Source organism: Solanum tuberosum, unplaced genomic scaffold (assembly GCF_000226075.1).
Source record: "Solanum tuberosum cultivar DM 1-3 516 R44 unplaced genomic scaffold, SolTub_3.0 scf00625, whole genome shotgun sequence".
In the NCBI taxonomy this organism is placed as follows: domain Eukaryota; kingdom Viridiplantae; phylum Streptophyta; class Magnoliopsida; order Solanales; family Solanaceae; genus Solanum; species Solanum tuberosum.
In genome coordinates, this window is record NW_006239540.1 from 60148 (window position 1) to 76696 (window position 16549).

Genomic DNA, 16549 nt, shown 5'->3' on the forward strand with positions numbered 1-16549 from the left:
TTTCATTGCTTTATTGCTTTGTTCAGTTATATGTTATTTCAGCTTTACTCTATCCTGCATGCTCAGTACCTTTCAAGTACTGACGCATACGTGCGCTACATCTTCTCGTGATGTAGGTTCAGGTTCTCAGTATCCAGATCACGCTTAGATCGATTTCCGATCTTCAGTTCAGCAGCATCAGTGGTGAGTCCTCATTCTTCGAGGACTAGTGACATGTTTATCTTTATTGCTTTTAGTCTTTAGTTTCAGATTTGCTAGACCTAGTTGGGGCATGTCCCAACATTTCTAGTCAGTTTAGAGGCTTATTTCAGACATAGATAGATTCAGCTTAGTATTGAGTTAATATCTTCCTTGTATTAAACTCATCAGTTTATATTTATCTCAGTTATAGTATATGGGTATTCCCCATCTTTTCAGACTTACTTTATGATTTAGCTTCCGCATCAGTTTATTATCTTTAGTATGGTCATGATCATGCCAGCAGGGTTAACTTGGGATCACTTGTGGTCTTAGGTCCCGTGTCCGCGTCTTGGGGGTAGCTTGAGGCGTGACATACATCAAGTGAGAAGATTCTACATGGGGCAACAAAATTGAAGAGTGCTTCACCAACCAATATAAATATTGGCTTTAAACCCCGTGGCCTAAAATGGAAGGAAAAAGATGCAGTCAGCATTTCACAGTCGCAACAAATGAAAGCAAACAAGAAAAACAAAGGGTTTTGTAGAACCTCCAAGAAGTAGTTCATTTGGAAAGTTGTTATGATTTTGGCCTATGTTAAAAGGGTCTTCAACAATCTACTCTTTAGTTTATTTTGAACACTCGTGTAATGTATTTTTGAATCATGCCTTCTGTTAGCAAGACTATTTATTTTTGAACCATGCATTTGTGTTAGCAAGATAATGGTTTTTGAACAACAACTAGACTACCTCTCAATCAGGGGCGTAGGCACATGTATGTCAGGGTGTCTAATTGGACACCCTTCATCGGAAAAAATATCGCATATACAAGTAAAATGATACACGAAGTGATTAAATAACATATTTTGGACACCTTTGACATAATGAGTTGTTATAGCCTTGTGATTTAAGATGTCTTGAATGTGTGTTTAGACATTTTTAATGAGACAATGCTTGCGTGCGCAAATCTCACTTGTGACAAGTTTTCCCCCTTTTTAAAAGAGCTTTTGTTGTTTAATTTTTGGACCCTTTTCGTGAAATTCCTGGCTCCGCCACTGGTCTCAATGCATTTGTGTTATGTATTTTTCAACCATGCCTTTGTGTTATGTATTTTTCAACCACATATTTGTAGCTCAATTTTTGAACAACTAGACTACCTCTCAATGCATTTATGTAAGACTACTCGATCCCAGAACTAATTGGTCTGGAAAATTGCTTTGATTTTCCAGAACACAGGGCAACTTACAAAAGAGAGGCAAGTTACAAAAGAGACTGATCAATGCACATTCAAACTTCCAATTTGATACAAAATATGAACTTAACATAAGCCTAACTATTACAAAACAGACCAATTAAGTACAACACTAATTGGTCTAGATTAGCCTCCTAACTAATACAAAACTAAACAATTAAGTACTACAATCTTGAACTACTATGAACTACACCATATTAAAGAACCATTTTATAGTTAGCAGACAAAGAAAAACAATCACAAATCGATTAAATTTGTCATTTTCCAATTCCTTTGGAGTTTAACTTCCTTGAGCTTCTTGTTCAATACCATCATCTTCTCTTCATTTTCATTCAATTTAAATTTCAAAGAATCCCTTTCTTCTTCAAGCTTTTTCACTTTTCTCTTTAGTCAATCAATCAGATTTTCACCATCTATGAATCTATTCCATGACATAAATCTAGATGATTCATCAGCATTTTCAGGCGGCGGATCAATCCATCTAAAATAGCAACATCCACCAGTTTCCTACAAACCACATAACAGTAATAAATATACAAAATTTTAATTTTTCGAATAATTCAATAACAGTATTTTTGTTCGAATAGTTACAAACCTTTGATGCTTTGCATCCAAAAAATCGACGACCTGGGTTCAAATGGAGTCCTCGAAGTTTTCAGTCGACAATAATCACCACATTTACATATATCGGCTTCCTCAATATTCACCGAATTTTGCGACATTTGATAAAAGACAATTGATTAGAAGAGAGAAACAAGATAAACAAGAGAAATGTTGGAGATTTAGAGAAAGAAGAGAAAATTGGGGATTTAGGGTTCTAAAATGGATTTAGGGGAAGAAGAGAAATTACCGTTAAGATTTTAACATTGGGGGAGTTAAATGCAGGCAAAAAAATGGGAGAAAAACAGATTCGCACACCTCATTTGCGTGACTCACAAATGTTTTGCCATGTAGGCAAAAAATTGCTTAAACGGTTCTAATCTTGGCTGGTAGAGGTGTTTAGTTCAATAGGTATCAGGTCTAGTTGAAATGTCTAAATGAATTATTCGGACAACTTTAAGAGGCCGCAGAGGACTTAAGCCATATTTTGAGAGATTGTAGGCCTTTAATACAATATTTTCAAAAATTGATTTAAGTTGTCTTAGTACCATTTTAATCCTCAATTAAGGTTGCTTATTGAGATAATTTTAATAATTTTACCATTTATGAGAAAACATACGGGTGCAAATAAAACTTCGATTTTAAATTATGATTTCACGTGACATAGCCAAACAGGGTCCTTAATTTAACGACACATCTTCAATAACCCTCCAAAGTAAAAAGTAGGCAAACAAATTGAAGGTGCGTCTCCGCCAGCTTAACAAACAACAATTGTGCAAAATTAGGAGACAGATTGAGAAGCAATCGATGAAGAGAATTGGTATGAGTTACTTGTGCAATGGTATTCCGTTTCTCTCTTACTTTAGTACTTCCCTTTCTGCTAGACCATATTCTTCATCCCATGTAATTGGATTACCCATCAATTTTGAGAATGTCAAGTGTTTAGATGATGCTGTAATTCTCTTTACTCAAATGGTTACAATGAAGCCTCTTCCTTCTCTTGTCGATTTTTCTAAATTATTTAAGACTATCATAATTATGAAGCATTATTCTGCTGTTGTTTCTCTTTTTCGAGAAATGCGCAAATTGGGTATCCCAATTAACGAATTCATTTTGAGTAATGTGATTAATAGCTATTGCCTGATGAATCGTGTTGAATGTGCATTTTCTATATTACCCATTTACCTCAAGAATGGTATTCCATTTAATGTTGTCGCCTTTAACACTCTAATTAGGGGATTCTTTGCTGAAAATAAGGTAAAAAATGCCGTTGAATTGTTCAAAAAATTGGTGCGAGAAAAGATTTGTGAACCTGATGAAGTCATGTATGCAACCGTCATGAATGGGCTTAGTAAAGGGGGTCATACGGAGAAGACTTTAAGTTTGCTCCGGTTAATGGAACAGGAAAACACTTTTCCTAAGCCTGACATATTCATCTACACCATTGTTATAGATGCGCTTTGCAAAGATGGAAACTTTGATGTTGCTATCACTCTTTTGAACGAGATGAAGCAGAGAGGAATTTCTCCTAACGTAGTCACGTATAATTCATTGATTGATGGTATGTGTAAGCTTGGTCAGTGGGAAAAGGTTAGGAATTTTGTCTCTGAGATGGCTGTGAACCTTAATATTTGTCCAGATGTGTGCACCTTCAACATAATGATAGATGGACTATGTAAAGAAGGGAAAGTTGCAGATGCTGAGGAATTAATGAAACACATGGTCAGAAAAGGTGTAGAGCCTGATATAATCACCTACAATACGATAATGGATGGATATTGTTTGTGTGGTCAACTGGATGAAGCAAAGAGAACTTTTGATATCATGATAGATAAGTGCATTGAGCATGACATTATTAGCTATAACATACTAATAAATGGATACTGTAAGAAAAACAAATTGGCCGAGGCCATGCAATTGTTTTGTGAAATTTCTCAAAAGGGATTAAAGTCTAATATAGTTACCTACACTACTATCTTGCAAGGCTTGTTTGCAGTTGGAAGAATTGGCGATGTGGAAAAAATTTATGCCGAGATGCTATCTACGGGCCCCGAGCCTGATATACACACTCATAGCGTTTTGCTCAAAGGTTATTTTATGTATGGGCTTGTTGAAGAAGCTATGTCGCTCTTTAAAAAGTTGGAAAGTAAGAGAGAAGTTACTAGTATTGCATTTTACAGTGTTGTCACTAATGGATTGTGCAAAAATGGTAAACTCGAGGAAGCTCGTGCTATTTTTGAGAAGCTTTCTTTCATTGGATTGCTTCCGAATGTTAGAACATACACGGTAATGATAAATGGATTTTGTCTTAAAGGGTTGTTTGATGAAGCTAAAGATATTCTCAGAAAAATGGAAGACAGGGGTTGCTTTCCAAACAATGTCACTTACAATGTTATTGTGCAAGGATTTCTCAGGTACAACAAAATTAGTGAAATGACATCTTTCATGAAGGAAATGGTTGGAAGGGGCTTCTCATTTGATGCAACTACAACCGAGTTGTTGGTAAAGATTATAAGGAAGAATCCTTCTGTCCTTCATATGATACCAGAGCTTCACTCGGGAAAAAAAAAGTGAATATTTCTTTTGCTTGGTTTGGTTTATTCGCGTATACTCTGCCACTATTATAAATTTCCTTTTCACCCTTGCAAAAGAGACGACATCCAATGCAGTTGAAGTAGCTGAAACAATGGCAGCCAGAGTGTTGCTTGAGCTTTCCAGGCACTTATTGCGGAGGTACGTCACTTTTGATATTTTGATTGTTTTTCCACTCTTCTATGTTTTGGAAATCAGATAAATAATGTGAGTTCCTTTAGGGCTACTCTTTTGAAGTGTAGGAATATCATTGTGAGTGTTATTTAGTTATCTTCAGGTACTATCATTTTGGTAATCAATAACAATTGCCGTAGCTTAAAATGTTATGGAAACAATCTTTTTGACAAGTTCAACCTATCTTTCTGTCAATGAACCATATAGTATGAATATATTCAATTATGGATGTTCAACACAATATTTGAATTATTTTAGGATATAATTTTTTGGAGCTTTATGTATGAACCAAAAGTACTGGATGATCTTTCGGGAATTGAATTTTTAGTACAATAAAATTTCCTAACTTTTCCTTTTTTGGTAAAGGGAAAATACATCAAATCCCCCTCAAACTTGTCCACAAAACTCACTTTAGCATTGTAACTTTACGGGTGTTTAAACACCCCCTTAAAGAACTTTCAGGTGAATTAAATAACACCTTATATATACAATACCAATTTCATGGTTCGGAGGTGATATACACGCGCGCCACATCAGCACCACCTCAGTGACACGTTGACAACACGTCATAGGGTGAAAAAAATTAGTTTTCATTTCTTTTTTCTTTTTCCATGTCATTTTTTGTTTTTAGTTTTCATTTTTTTTTTGTTCTTCCATATATTTTTGTTCTCATTTTCACTGTGTACTCGTCTTCTTCATCCCTCCATCTTCTCCATTACAAGCCTAGGATAGAAAACTAACACACACAACATTTCTAATAATTTGACGAATATTGTGTCAAACAGAGAAACAAAGCGATACATATATTATCATCATCGAAGCTGGAGTTGCTAGAGCTTCAACGGCAACTGCCGGCGACTGCTTCAACGGCAATTGTCAGAGTAATTTTTGTTAGATTAGGCTCAAAATTGACAGATCTGAAGGTTTTTAGACCGTTTACCTTGGTTGATGGAAAAATGAGAACACATAAAATGAAAAAAAAAGCTGAGGAAACGAGTATGGCCGGCGTTCTGTTCAGGTCGCCGGCGTGGTGAAATTTTTTGACGAGATTGGGTGATTTCATGGCACCTAGTCTCTTATGGAGCAGTGATGAACGAGGAAAAAAGGGGGTGGTGGTGATGTCCTTCATGATTGAGCAACATTGAATTTGTTGGCCCATAATTGCCATCAAGAATTTTAGAGAGAGATGAAACAATTTGAGAAAGAAGATATGAAACAGGGGTAGTTGAACAATGACAAAAGTGGGACCCACTTGTTTTTCTTTTAATTTTTCTTTATACGCGCCTAAAACTTTGTAATTTGCCACGTCAGCCACTAAGGTGATATTAAATTCACTTACAAGTAATTTAAGGGGGTATTTAAATGCACGTAAAGTTATAGTACTAAAGTAAGTTTTGGTGACAAGTTTGAGGGGGATTTGAGGGGTAAATAAAGAAGAATTTTACTACCAAAGTAATGGTATGTACAATTTTATTGCCATTTTCAACCAACGTAGGAGATGGAGGGAAGGGATTTCTTTTGAAGATGTAGAAATTTTTATGCAATTCTCTACTGTAATTGTTTCAATAACTTTTTAATGTATTCCTTACATGTTATTTCAAGGATATGCGGAAAAGGGGTTTTGTGTCTAATCTTATACTTCAACATTGTGTTATATTGGCGGTAATTTACTTTAATTAGTGAGATGGGCACAGCAGAATATTGAATAATCACATAGGAAACCTTGCACTATGCTTGTAGTCACTGTAAGGTATGCAATGATCTTCAGAAAAAGAAAAAAAACCTAGTGATATTGGGACGTATTTTCGTTTCTTATACTAATAATTATTATTATTTTACTAAGTTAAAGAAGACTAGTTTACAGTTTTGTTTCTAAACGAATTCTGATTTTTCAGTATGAATTCTGCATAGGACTTGTCATGTAAGTTATCTTATGAACTGCTGTGTCCTTTCAGATACTAAGTTCGTATCTAAGCTTTTATGCGTATTCTCTTTTGTGCCTTGTTTAAGATTGAAATAATTATCTTCCTCTTGAGCTCAGGATTTCATTACTATTTTCTTATTGTTTGTGTTCCACTGGAAGATGAATCGTTCTTCCATTACAAAGCCTTACCTTTTTTATTATTTTTCAAAAGAAGTGCCTTAAATTGTCACCAAATGACATAAAAACTACCATTATTTGCTAGTAAAGGCGCTATTAAGGTTAGTAGCTATTATGAGTTATGACTAATGTGGGTATAGAGCTACAAGTTTAAACTTGTTCTTTGGCTACTTATCATTTGTCTAATGTTTTTCATTCCAGGGAAATAATAGACCATTGCAATTCTCGCTTTTTGTTGGAGTCTTTTCACTCTTTGGAGTTAATTGGGAATTTGAAGACGTGAAATTGGAGGCTATATCTCTCAATGATCAGGTCTGTGACTCACTGTGGTGGAAAATTCAGAAAGACGGCAAGTTTATTGTCGAAGTATGTTATAATTATTTTTTCGGGAATATGGGAGGCATTCACAAGGACTGGCCATGGAGAACAGTTTGGAAGACAATTGCATCCCTGAGGGCGACATGTTTCACTTGGATCGCTACTCCTGAAGCTTGTTCTGTGCAGCAGATGCTTTTTGTGTGCAAGTGCCAATGAAACAGTAAATCATCCACCGCTTCACTGCACCATCAGTAAACAGTTCTGGACAATGTTTCATGTTATTTTTGGTGCCCAATGGATCATGCCAGGATGCATTAAACGTACACTAAGCAGCTTCACTACACAATTGCTGTTCCTTCCTGCATTTTCTGGTCTATTTTAATGGAGAGGAATGTTTAGACGTTTCAACAACAAGAGAAGCAAGAATAAAAAGGTATGGCGAGACTGGATCACCGTTGGGATATGGAGCCAAAAATTATACTCTGAAATAACCCATGACTCGTCTAAGGGCTTCAAAATGCTTTCTTTCTTTTGTGTATAGGAATTCAAGAAATAGTTTTTCACTGATGAGAGTTGAGCTCTTGATTACACTCTGGAACTGTTTTATTTGGTTTCTCTACTTCCTCCCAAACATTTGAAAGTAGCACGATAATCTTAGCAATGTAATGTCTATCAAGATTACACATGTTTAGTCTCTCAATATCAAATGGTATAGTTTCCAGTAATGGTAATGCCATTTCAATACTAGAGGAGCATGACAGATAGAACAAAGGGGTATTTGAGAACTCGATGCACTAAGCTCTCACTATGCTTGGGATCAAGGAAAGGGCCAGAAAATAAAAGGGTTTAACGTGGACAACCCTACCTTGCATTTCGAGATCATTCCGTGGCTTCAACCCATCACCTCCCAGTCATGTCGCAGCAACGAGGCTCCCCTTCACAATGCAGATATGTTACAAAAAAAGAAAAAAAGTCAATTGTGGAAGGCTGTTACAAACATGTTGCAGTGTTCAAAAGACTAAAGAACAACTACTACCTAGGAACATCGACCGGATCATTTCTCACTATGTTGGGAAAAAAATTGAGACGAAAAGGCAGTTAAGAATATGTCAATATCTTATTTTGATGAAGCAGGATATCATCATAAAAAGCATCAAGAAGATGCAAAGAGATAGTTTGTCAGCTCATTTACAAAACTAGAGAACTGACAAAGTTCAAATAGATGTCGGAATGATTTACAGGGGAAAGTTTAGCCCAACAAAAAATGTTAACCAAAAATCTAGCCTTCTAGGAGCAGTTTGAAGTTGATAACCCATGCAAACATCTCTGGTTTCTTTTCGTCCAAATGCACCCGAAAACGCTTGCAGGGGCTATCTTCCAGATTTTCCTGATGGTTTTGTGAGTTCCAACTCACATAGGCATATCAGATAGTGAACGAGATAGTCCACTTCAAATAAAAAAAACACTGAGGAGCATATTCCAGATATACATAGCCACTGGAAGAATATGTCAATTATCATTCAATAACCTCCTTGTATATAGGCATTTAACGGCTTAACTCATCCCTATGCCCACTTACAACAGCGCAGACAATATCTCCAATGGATACCAGACCTATCATATCAACCTGATCAACAAGAGGAAGGTGCATAGATAAGTTTTGACATACTGTGTTAGAAAAATAGGAAGACAGAATTGAGAGAGAGTTTTGAAACGTGAAAAATCGTTGTTCCTAAAGAAATATCACATGTATACCATCTATGGGAACATAGATAAGTTTCTTCGTGAGCCAAAATGTATACTGCAAATTGACAAGTCACTTGCAAGGGAGATACAATTAATAGAGGTTGAAGATGGCTATTCAGAAAAGTGTCTTATTCAGGAACAGTTATCTCAGTTAGCATTTTCTAAACATACAATTAAGTTTTAAATGAAACTAAAATATGATATGGTAAATGAAAAAATAAATCCAAAATGAAAATAGCCTTTTATTTGAATGTCTGGTCAAGCCAGCACGCCCTGCACCCCAAGTACAAGTCCAAGTCATTACACATACACCTGTTTATTAAATATGTCACTTGCTTATTCAATGATACTTGACGGACTTCCATATCTAAACCTTCAAAAAGAAACTTTTCTCAACCAATACGGGACTTCCGCTTCTCAACAAACCAGTAAAAACAAATATTCTCAACATGTTGCAAAGTATTTAAGCGATTCTTCTTGTGTTGGATGCAAATACAATAAATAAAGGGCTTGAAGTTTGAGATATGAAGCAGAAATATACCACCTTTCATAAGTTGTGTCACTAACAAAACTTTAGTTTTTGGTGTGACCGTGATAAGCTTGTTTGCAAATCCAGATGTACAAATTTGATATAATGTTATAAAATGTCACGTAGATTTAGCTACTAGAATGAAATTTGACAGGAAACATATTTCAATCCTGCTCATTTCTTTTATGAGACGAGGCTATTAAGTTTACCTCCTCTGTCATGACGTTCCCAACTGACTTGGATGCTCTACCCCGTACTATGATTTTCCTGAGATGAGTTCAAGAGAGTTAATGTTAGAGAGGAGGAGAAAAGAGGGGCGGAGAAGAACGAGAAGAAAGTACAGAAGTCATTGTTAGTAAATTGCATATAAAAGAAAACCACTATTTGTTCATTTGATCGGTAACACTAGTAAGTCATCCTGCAAACACTTGTCAGTAGAAAATGGAGATTCAAAACCTTTCAGCCTGGCAATTGTCTGTGTATTCATTCCCGAGAGCACAAATACAGAGTCGTATAAAGAGACTACTAAAACTGAGGGAATCATGACATTGACACTGAATACCAATAATGTTCCAGGTTTAAATTTTATGTCAAGACTCCCAAGTAGCTTTATTTAATAATGAGTCACTCACACAGCCAAGTCAAAGCAAGACAATGCAACAAGAAAATATTAGAATGAAAATTCATACACTTTAAGTGTACTTCATTACAATCATGAATCAACTTGGCTAACATTCTGGGAGGAAGAACAGGTGTGCTGCCAACCATTTACCTTGGCATGCCCCTCGGTGCCAAAAGCAATTCCAAAGAGTCAATACTTATCCTTGGGTGGTAGACTAACCTTGATTAACAGTGCGTTGGATGCATTACCAACTTATATGATGTCCATTTTTCGTGTTCCAACAAACGTGATGGATAGAATAGATGCTCTTAGAAGGAACTTACTCTGGCAAGGCAACTTGATACCAGGAAGACACATTTGGTCAAATGGAAGTCCATGATCATCAGCAAGAAGTATGGCGGTAACTGGTAAGGGAATCAAGAACCTGATAACTCAGAACCATAGTCTTTTGAAGAAATGGTTATGGAGGTTTGCCTCAAATGAACAATCTCTCTGGAAGAAGGTAATTACTCAAAAGTATGAAATGAATGGAGAATGGACAACCATATCAGTCACTACACCCACTGGAGTCAGTTTATGGAGGTCAATCAGAAATTTGGGGGCAAAAATCATTCATAAGTGCAGTCATCAAGTGGGTAACAGATTGAAAACATCTTTCTGTTCAGACAGCTAGTTAGGTCAACATCCACTAAAGCAACTCTTCCCGATTATCTTCAGCCTGAATCAATAAGAAGATGCCACTATAGGAGAAGTCTGGGATGCTCATGGCTGGAATCCAAGCTTCAGAAGACACCTTAATGATTGGGAGATTGATAACTTGGCAGAATTCTATAGCACTCTCAATCTATTCAAAGGCTCCTTCTCTCAGGAAGACAATCTTATATGGCAAGTGAATAAACAAGGGAGATTTTCAGTCAAGTCAGCTTACAAGGAATTCAATCATTCTAACAACCAGATTAGTTGTTGGTCATGGAAAGTTGGAAACTAATCTGGAATGTCAAAATTCCTCACAAAGTGGTTTGTTTCACTTGGCTCAATGCCAGGAAAGTGGTCCTATCTCATGAAGGACTTAAGAACAGGGGCTTCCACCTATGCTCTAAATGTTATATGCGTGTCAGTGAGGTGTGGAGAAGAATCAGAGACAACCAACCATCTTTTTTTACACTGCAAGTTAACTGGACAACTTTGGAGGATTTTCCTTAATTTAAAAGGGATCATGTGGGTGATGCCAAGAGATACACTTGAAGTGTTGGAGTGCTGAAACAAATGTAGTACTCAGTCAAAACGGAAGGAAAGATGGAAGATTATCCCTGCTTGCATTTGGTGGACAGTTTGGAAAGAGAGAAATCAAATGTGTTTTGAAGAAAATCTTAGCTCTATCCAGAAACTGAAGATGAAGTGCCATGCCCTTTTCTATTTTGGGTGTAAACATGAATATATGGAGGACATAGAATCTTTTATTGATGTTTTAGTACATCTTGCTATATTCCCTTGTAAGTATGGACAACTGTAGTTACTAGTTTTTGTGCAGCAAATAGTTATACAAAAAATGTTACCTTCTCAAAAAATTAGAAGGCTACACATGCAGACATGATCAGGAACAATTTCAAAATTCAAAAACTAGTACAGAAAAGCAAGAGGCCGCATTGCCAACTCTAAAAGCCAGTCAAGAAGAAACTAATATCTTTTAGAAGTGATTGATACCTCATTCTCTAATTATTCCAGTAAATGATATAAGAACCATTCAGTCAATACAGATATTGGATTTACCAGGGAAGCAAAAGAAAACAACCCTCATACACGTAGGAGTAGATTGCTTGTTCTTGCATCTTTTAAGTTCTTAGATTGCTGAATTTTCCTTCTTTATTTTTTTTCCTTTATAGAAATCATGAGAAAACAAAAAATCAAAAGGGTGCCCTAAATGTCAGTCATCGGAAGAAATCTTCCGTAGAGGTAGTTCTGTCCTGAAACCCATGGATCTCACTGTGTTCTCATAATTTTGTTTCAACAATCAAATAGTACAATAACAACTATTACATGTCAATCCCAAACCAGTTAGGACCCATTTCATTCTTCAAGATTCAATCCTAGCTATCATCCTGGGGTAAATAGAGAAACCAAATAAAACAGTTCCAGAGTGTAATCAAGGAAGAAAGATCTCACTCTCATCAGTGAAAAAACATTTCTTGAATTTCTATACACATAAAAAAGCATTTTGAAACCCTTTGATACTACCATGAGTTATGGGACGTTTCAGAGTATAATTTTTGGCTCCATATCCCAAAGAAGCCATTACACTGAACAAGAATTCTCAGATTACATAATTGTCAAAAAAGAATTCCCAGCTTACTCTGTCAAAGTATTGTAATGGATAAAAGTATTCTATCACTGCTGTTAAGAGTATCTATCATTATTAATGGTACTCCGGAAAAAAATATTCCCTGCTCAGACGGGTCTAAGGCAAGGTGATCCAGTCTCGCCATACCTTTTTTCTAGCTTCTCTTGTCATTGAAATATCTACAATTCCTCTCCATCCAAATAAACTAGAAAATGAAGGAAGGAATAGCAATTGCATAGTGTTCATTGTCCCTTTGTGAAGCTGCTCATTCCAGCTGCTTAGTGCAAGTTTAATGCATCCTGACATGACCTGTTGAACACCAAAAATAGCACGAAACATTGTCCAGATCTGTCTAGTGAAGGTGCAGTGAAGCAGAAGATTATTTACTAATTCATGAGCACTTTCACACAAAACATCTGCTGGCTGCTGCACAGAACAAGCTTCGGGAGTAGCAATCCAAATGAAACAGGTGGCTTCCAGGGGTGCAATTGTCTTCCAAATTGTTCTCCATGGCCAGTCCTTTTGAATGCTTCCCATATTCCCCAAAAGATTTCTATAACATACTTTGACAATAAACTTGCCATCTTTCTGAAACTTCCACCACAGTGAGTAAGCAAAAGCAACCTGTTCATTGAGAGAGATAGCCTCCAATTTCAGCAGCAATTCATTTACATTTTCAAATTCCCAGTTAAATAGGTCCTTCACAGGACCAATGAACTTTCCTTTGACAATATTACTATTGTATGAAGATGTCAATTCCTAATAAGCATCCAGCACTCTTGGATCATATATAAACTTCCAAAAGTATGGTCTTAAATAATTTGAAAATGATGTTGACCATTCATCTATGGTATATCCTATCAGATGTTAACAAGTTTTATTTCAATTTCAGGATGTCAGCTCTGGTGTTCCATTTATGGATGATGTAGCAATTTTTAAGTTAAAGACAGTTGTCATCGATTAAAAAAAATAGATAGAAAATGATAATACTTGAAGACAACAATAAAAAGAATAACTGAAGATAACTAAATAGCACTTAAAGTGATATTAACAGACTTATAATGTGTACACACAAGGAAACTCACCACTACTCCTTTTTGGGAAAATCAAATTAAGAGTGCAATAACATCTGATTTCTAAGAAAACAAAGACTGAAAAAAAAAACTCAAAATATTTAATTACCTCCTCAATAGGCCTGCCTAAAAATCTCAAGCAGCATCCTAAGTGCGATCAGCTTCTGCAATTGCATAGTATGCCATTTCTTTTGCATGGATAAAAGGGAAATTGTATCACAGTGATAGCATAGCCGAATAAACCAAGCGAAAGAAATATTCACTTCTTATTTTTCAAGTGAAGCTCGGGTATCATGTCAAGGACAAAAGGATTCTCCATTATAATGTTTACCAACAACTCAGTTGTAGATGCATCAAATGAGAAGCCTCTTCCGGTCATTTCCTTCGTGAAAGTTGTCATTTCACTAATTCTGCTGCACCTGAGGAATCCTTGCACCATAACATTGTAGGTGACATTGTCTGGAAAACAATTGTTGCCCTCCATTTTCCTAAGCATATCTTTAGCTTCATCTACTAATCCTTGTAGACAAAATCCAGTTATCATTGTAGTGTATGTTCTCACATTCGGAAGCAATCCCATTGAAGAAAGCTTCTCAAAAAGAGCACGAGCTTTGTCGAGTTTACCATTTTTGCACAATCCATTAATGACAACATTGTAAAATTCAATATCAGTATTTTCTCCCTGTTTTTCCAACTTATTAAAGAGTGAAATAGCTTCTTCAACAAGTCCATACTTAAAATAACCATTGAGCAAAGTGCCGTGAGTGTACAAATCAGGAATACACCTTGCAGATAGCATCTCAGCATAGATATTTTTAGCAGATCCAATTCTCCCGACATCAAACAGACCTTGCAAGATAGTATTGTAGATAAAAGTAGTAGGCTTTGGTCCCTTTTGAGAAATTTCACAAAACAATTGCATGGCTTTAGCCAATTTCTTTTTCTTACAGTATCCATTTATTAGTATGTTATAGCTAACAATGTTAGGCTCAATGCACTTATTTATCATGAAATCAAAAAGTTTCCTCGCTCCATCAAGTTGACCACTCAAACAATATCCATACATTATTGCATTGTAGGTGATTATATCAGGCTCTATACCTTTTTCAATCATGTATCCCATTACTTCCTTGGCATCTTCGACTTTCCCTTCTTTGCATAGTCCATCTGTTAGTATGTTGAAGGTGCGTACATTTGGATAAATATTAAGGTTTACCATCTCAGAGAACAAAGTCTTACACTTTTCCCATTCACCAAGCTTACACATACCATCAATTATTGAGTTATATGTAACTATGTTTGGAGGAATATCTTTCTGCTTCATCTCATTCATAAGATCGATAGCAGCATCTAAGTTTCCATCTTTACAAAGGGCATCTATGATGATGTTGTAGTTAATTATGTTGGGCTTAGTGTTCCCTTGTTCCATTAACCGGAGCAAACTTAAAGTCTTCTCCGTATGACCCCTTTTACTAAGCCCATTCATGACGGTTGCATACATGACTTCATCAGGTTCACAAATCTTTTCTCGCACCAACTTTTTGAACAATTCAACTGCATCTTTGACCTTATTTTCAGCAAAGATTCCCCTTAATAGGGTGTTAAAGGTGACAACATTAAACGGAATACCATTCTTGAGGTAAATGGGTAACACCGAAAATGCACAATCAACACGATGCATCAGGCAATAACTATTAATGACAATATTTAAGATGACTCCATCAATTGGGATACCCAATTTCTGCATTTCTCGAAAAAGAGAAAGGACAGCAGAATAATGCTTCATATTTATCATAGTCTTAAATAATTTAGAGAAGTCAACAAGAGAAGGAAGACGCTTCATTGTAACCATTTGCTTAAAGAGAATCACAGCATCATCTAAACAGTTGATGTTAACCCCAAAATCAAATTTATCCATTGCAGAAATGGATTTATTACTATAAATTCTCACTGTAATTGCCGTAAAACAAGAATGAGAATTAGGAGACAAAGAGAGAGAACGAATACCATTGCGCAGACAAAATCTCCTCATCTCCAATGCCAAACGAATCTCTCTCACTCAAAAATTTTCAGCTCATGTGACCTAATTTTGCAGCAAACTTATGCGCTTTTTGCAATGACCCGCCATATCATCGCACCACGTAAGCGCCAGGTACGTGCCACATCGACACAAAGTTTCCCATATGAGAGCTTGCATATAAAGGTGCTAGACATATATGGAGAATTCCATCCTTCCATGACCAATTTTGGATATGTAATTGAATTTGGTTTAATTGAGCGTAACTTATATAATTATTTGGTCAGATAATTGGGTGTAATGAATAAGTAACTCATTTAAGTGACACAATTTTATTTAGACCCAATTATATTTAAGAACAAAAATTAAATAATATCTTTTACTATTATTATTTTAATTATTTTTTTAGAAAATGTAAAATAATAAAGAATCTCAATAAAACAAAAAAAGAAAAGTCTCAACAATTAACTTAACTGAAAATTTTATAATTGACATATGCATGATCAGTGTTTTAAAAGGTGGGTGTGTGAGGCGAGACATTTTATACCATATAGGGCGAGGCGTAAGTCCCGAGACACGAGGCGTAAATCCGATGGATCTACGAGGTGTAGTCTCATGTGTGTATATATATATAGATGATATATTAATATGTTCTAATACATATCAAGAATATTTAACCCATCTGAAAATATTTTCAGAAATATGTATAGAGCTAAGTTACAAGAACAAAACTTGCTTCATTCCAATGGTATAAAAATGCCTAAAGAAATGACTTGGTATAGTTGAAGGCAACTTAGCTTATACCAAATCAAGAAGGGGGTTGTGATGTATCTTAATACATGGTATGCGAAATTTATATGCATTAAGCATTTTTTATGTTGTATAAAGGTCATTTCTTTTTAAAATACCTTTTGCATTTATGTATTCAAAATACTCTTGTATTCTTATCATTTTTATCTCATGGATTGCTACAATCAATTTTATAGATTTTCGGCTTATCGATAAAAAAGC

The 16549-nt window shown here is 35.7% G+C and overlaps 2 protein-coding genes across 4 annotated transcripts; one reads left to right on the forward strand and one right to left on the reverse strand.

Moving 5' to 3' along the window:
- Positions 1-2734: 2734 nt before the first annotated feature.
- LOC102605176 (putative pentatricopeptide repeat-containing protein At1g12700, mitochondrial) lies at positions 2735-7844 on the forward strand. Its single transcript, XM_006366269.2, has 2 exons — positions 2735-4761; positions 7097-7844. The coding sequence occupies exon 1, from the start codon at positions 2836-2838 to the stop codon at positions 4600-4602; it is 1767 nt and encodes a 588-aa protein (XP_006366331.1). The 5' UTR covers positions 2735-2835; the 3' UTR covers positions 4603-4761; positions 7097-7844.
- An 84-nt stretch (positions 7845-7928) lies between these two features.
- Positions 7929-15761, reverse strand: LOC102604609 (putative pentatricopeptide repeat-containing protein At1g12700, mitochondrial). Of its 3 annotated transcripts, XR_001472297.1 has the most exons (4): positions 15529-15761; positions 12596-13072; positions 9698-9755; positions 7929-8840 (listed from the first exon to the last, which is right to left on the reverse strand). XR_001472297.1 is itself a non-coding variant. In XM_006366268.2 (3 exons), exon 1 carries the CDS (start codon positions 15551-15553, stop codon positions 13781-13783), a length of 1773 nt encoding a protein of 590 aa, XP_006366330.1. In that variant the 5' UTR covers positions 15554-15761; the 3' UTR covers positions 7929-8840; positions 9698-9755; positions 13631-13780. The 3 variants fall into 3 exon arrangements, 2 of the variants coding, with proteins under 2 accessions (XP_006366330.1, XP_006366329.1); XM_006366268.2 differs by lacking the exon at positions 12596-13072 and having other exon boundaries at positions 13631-15761; XM_006366267.2 differs by lacking the exons at positions 7929-8840; positions 9698-9755 and having other exon boundaries at positions 12800-13072; positions 13631-15761.
- Positions 15762-16549: the final 788 nt, after the last annotated feature.

Bases quoted from the DNA above. Each gene is read 5' to 3' on its own strand.
- LOC102605176 (XM_006366269.2), top strand. From the start codon at position 2,836: ATGAAGAGAATTGGTATGAGTTACTTGTGCAATGGTATTCCGTTTCTC.
- LOC102604609 (XM_006366268.2), bottom strand. From the start codon at position 15,553: ATGAGGAGATTTTGTCTGCGCAATGGTATTCGTTCTCTCTCTTTGTCT.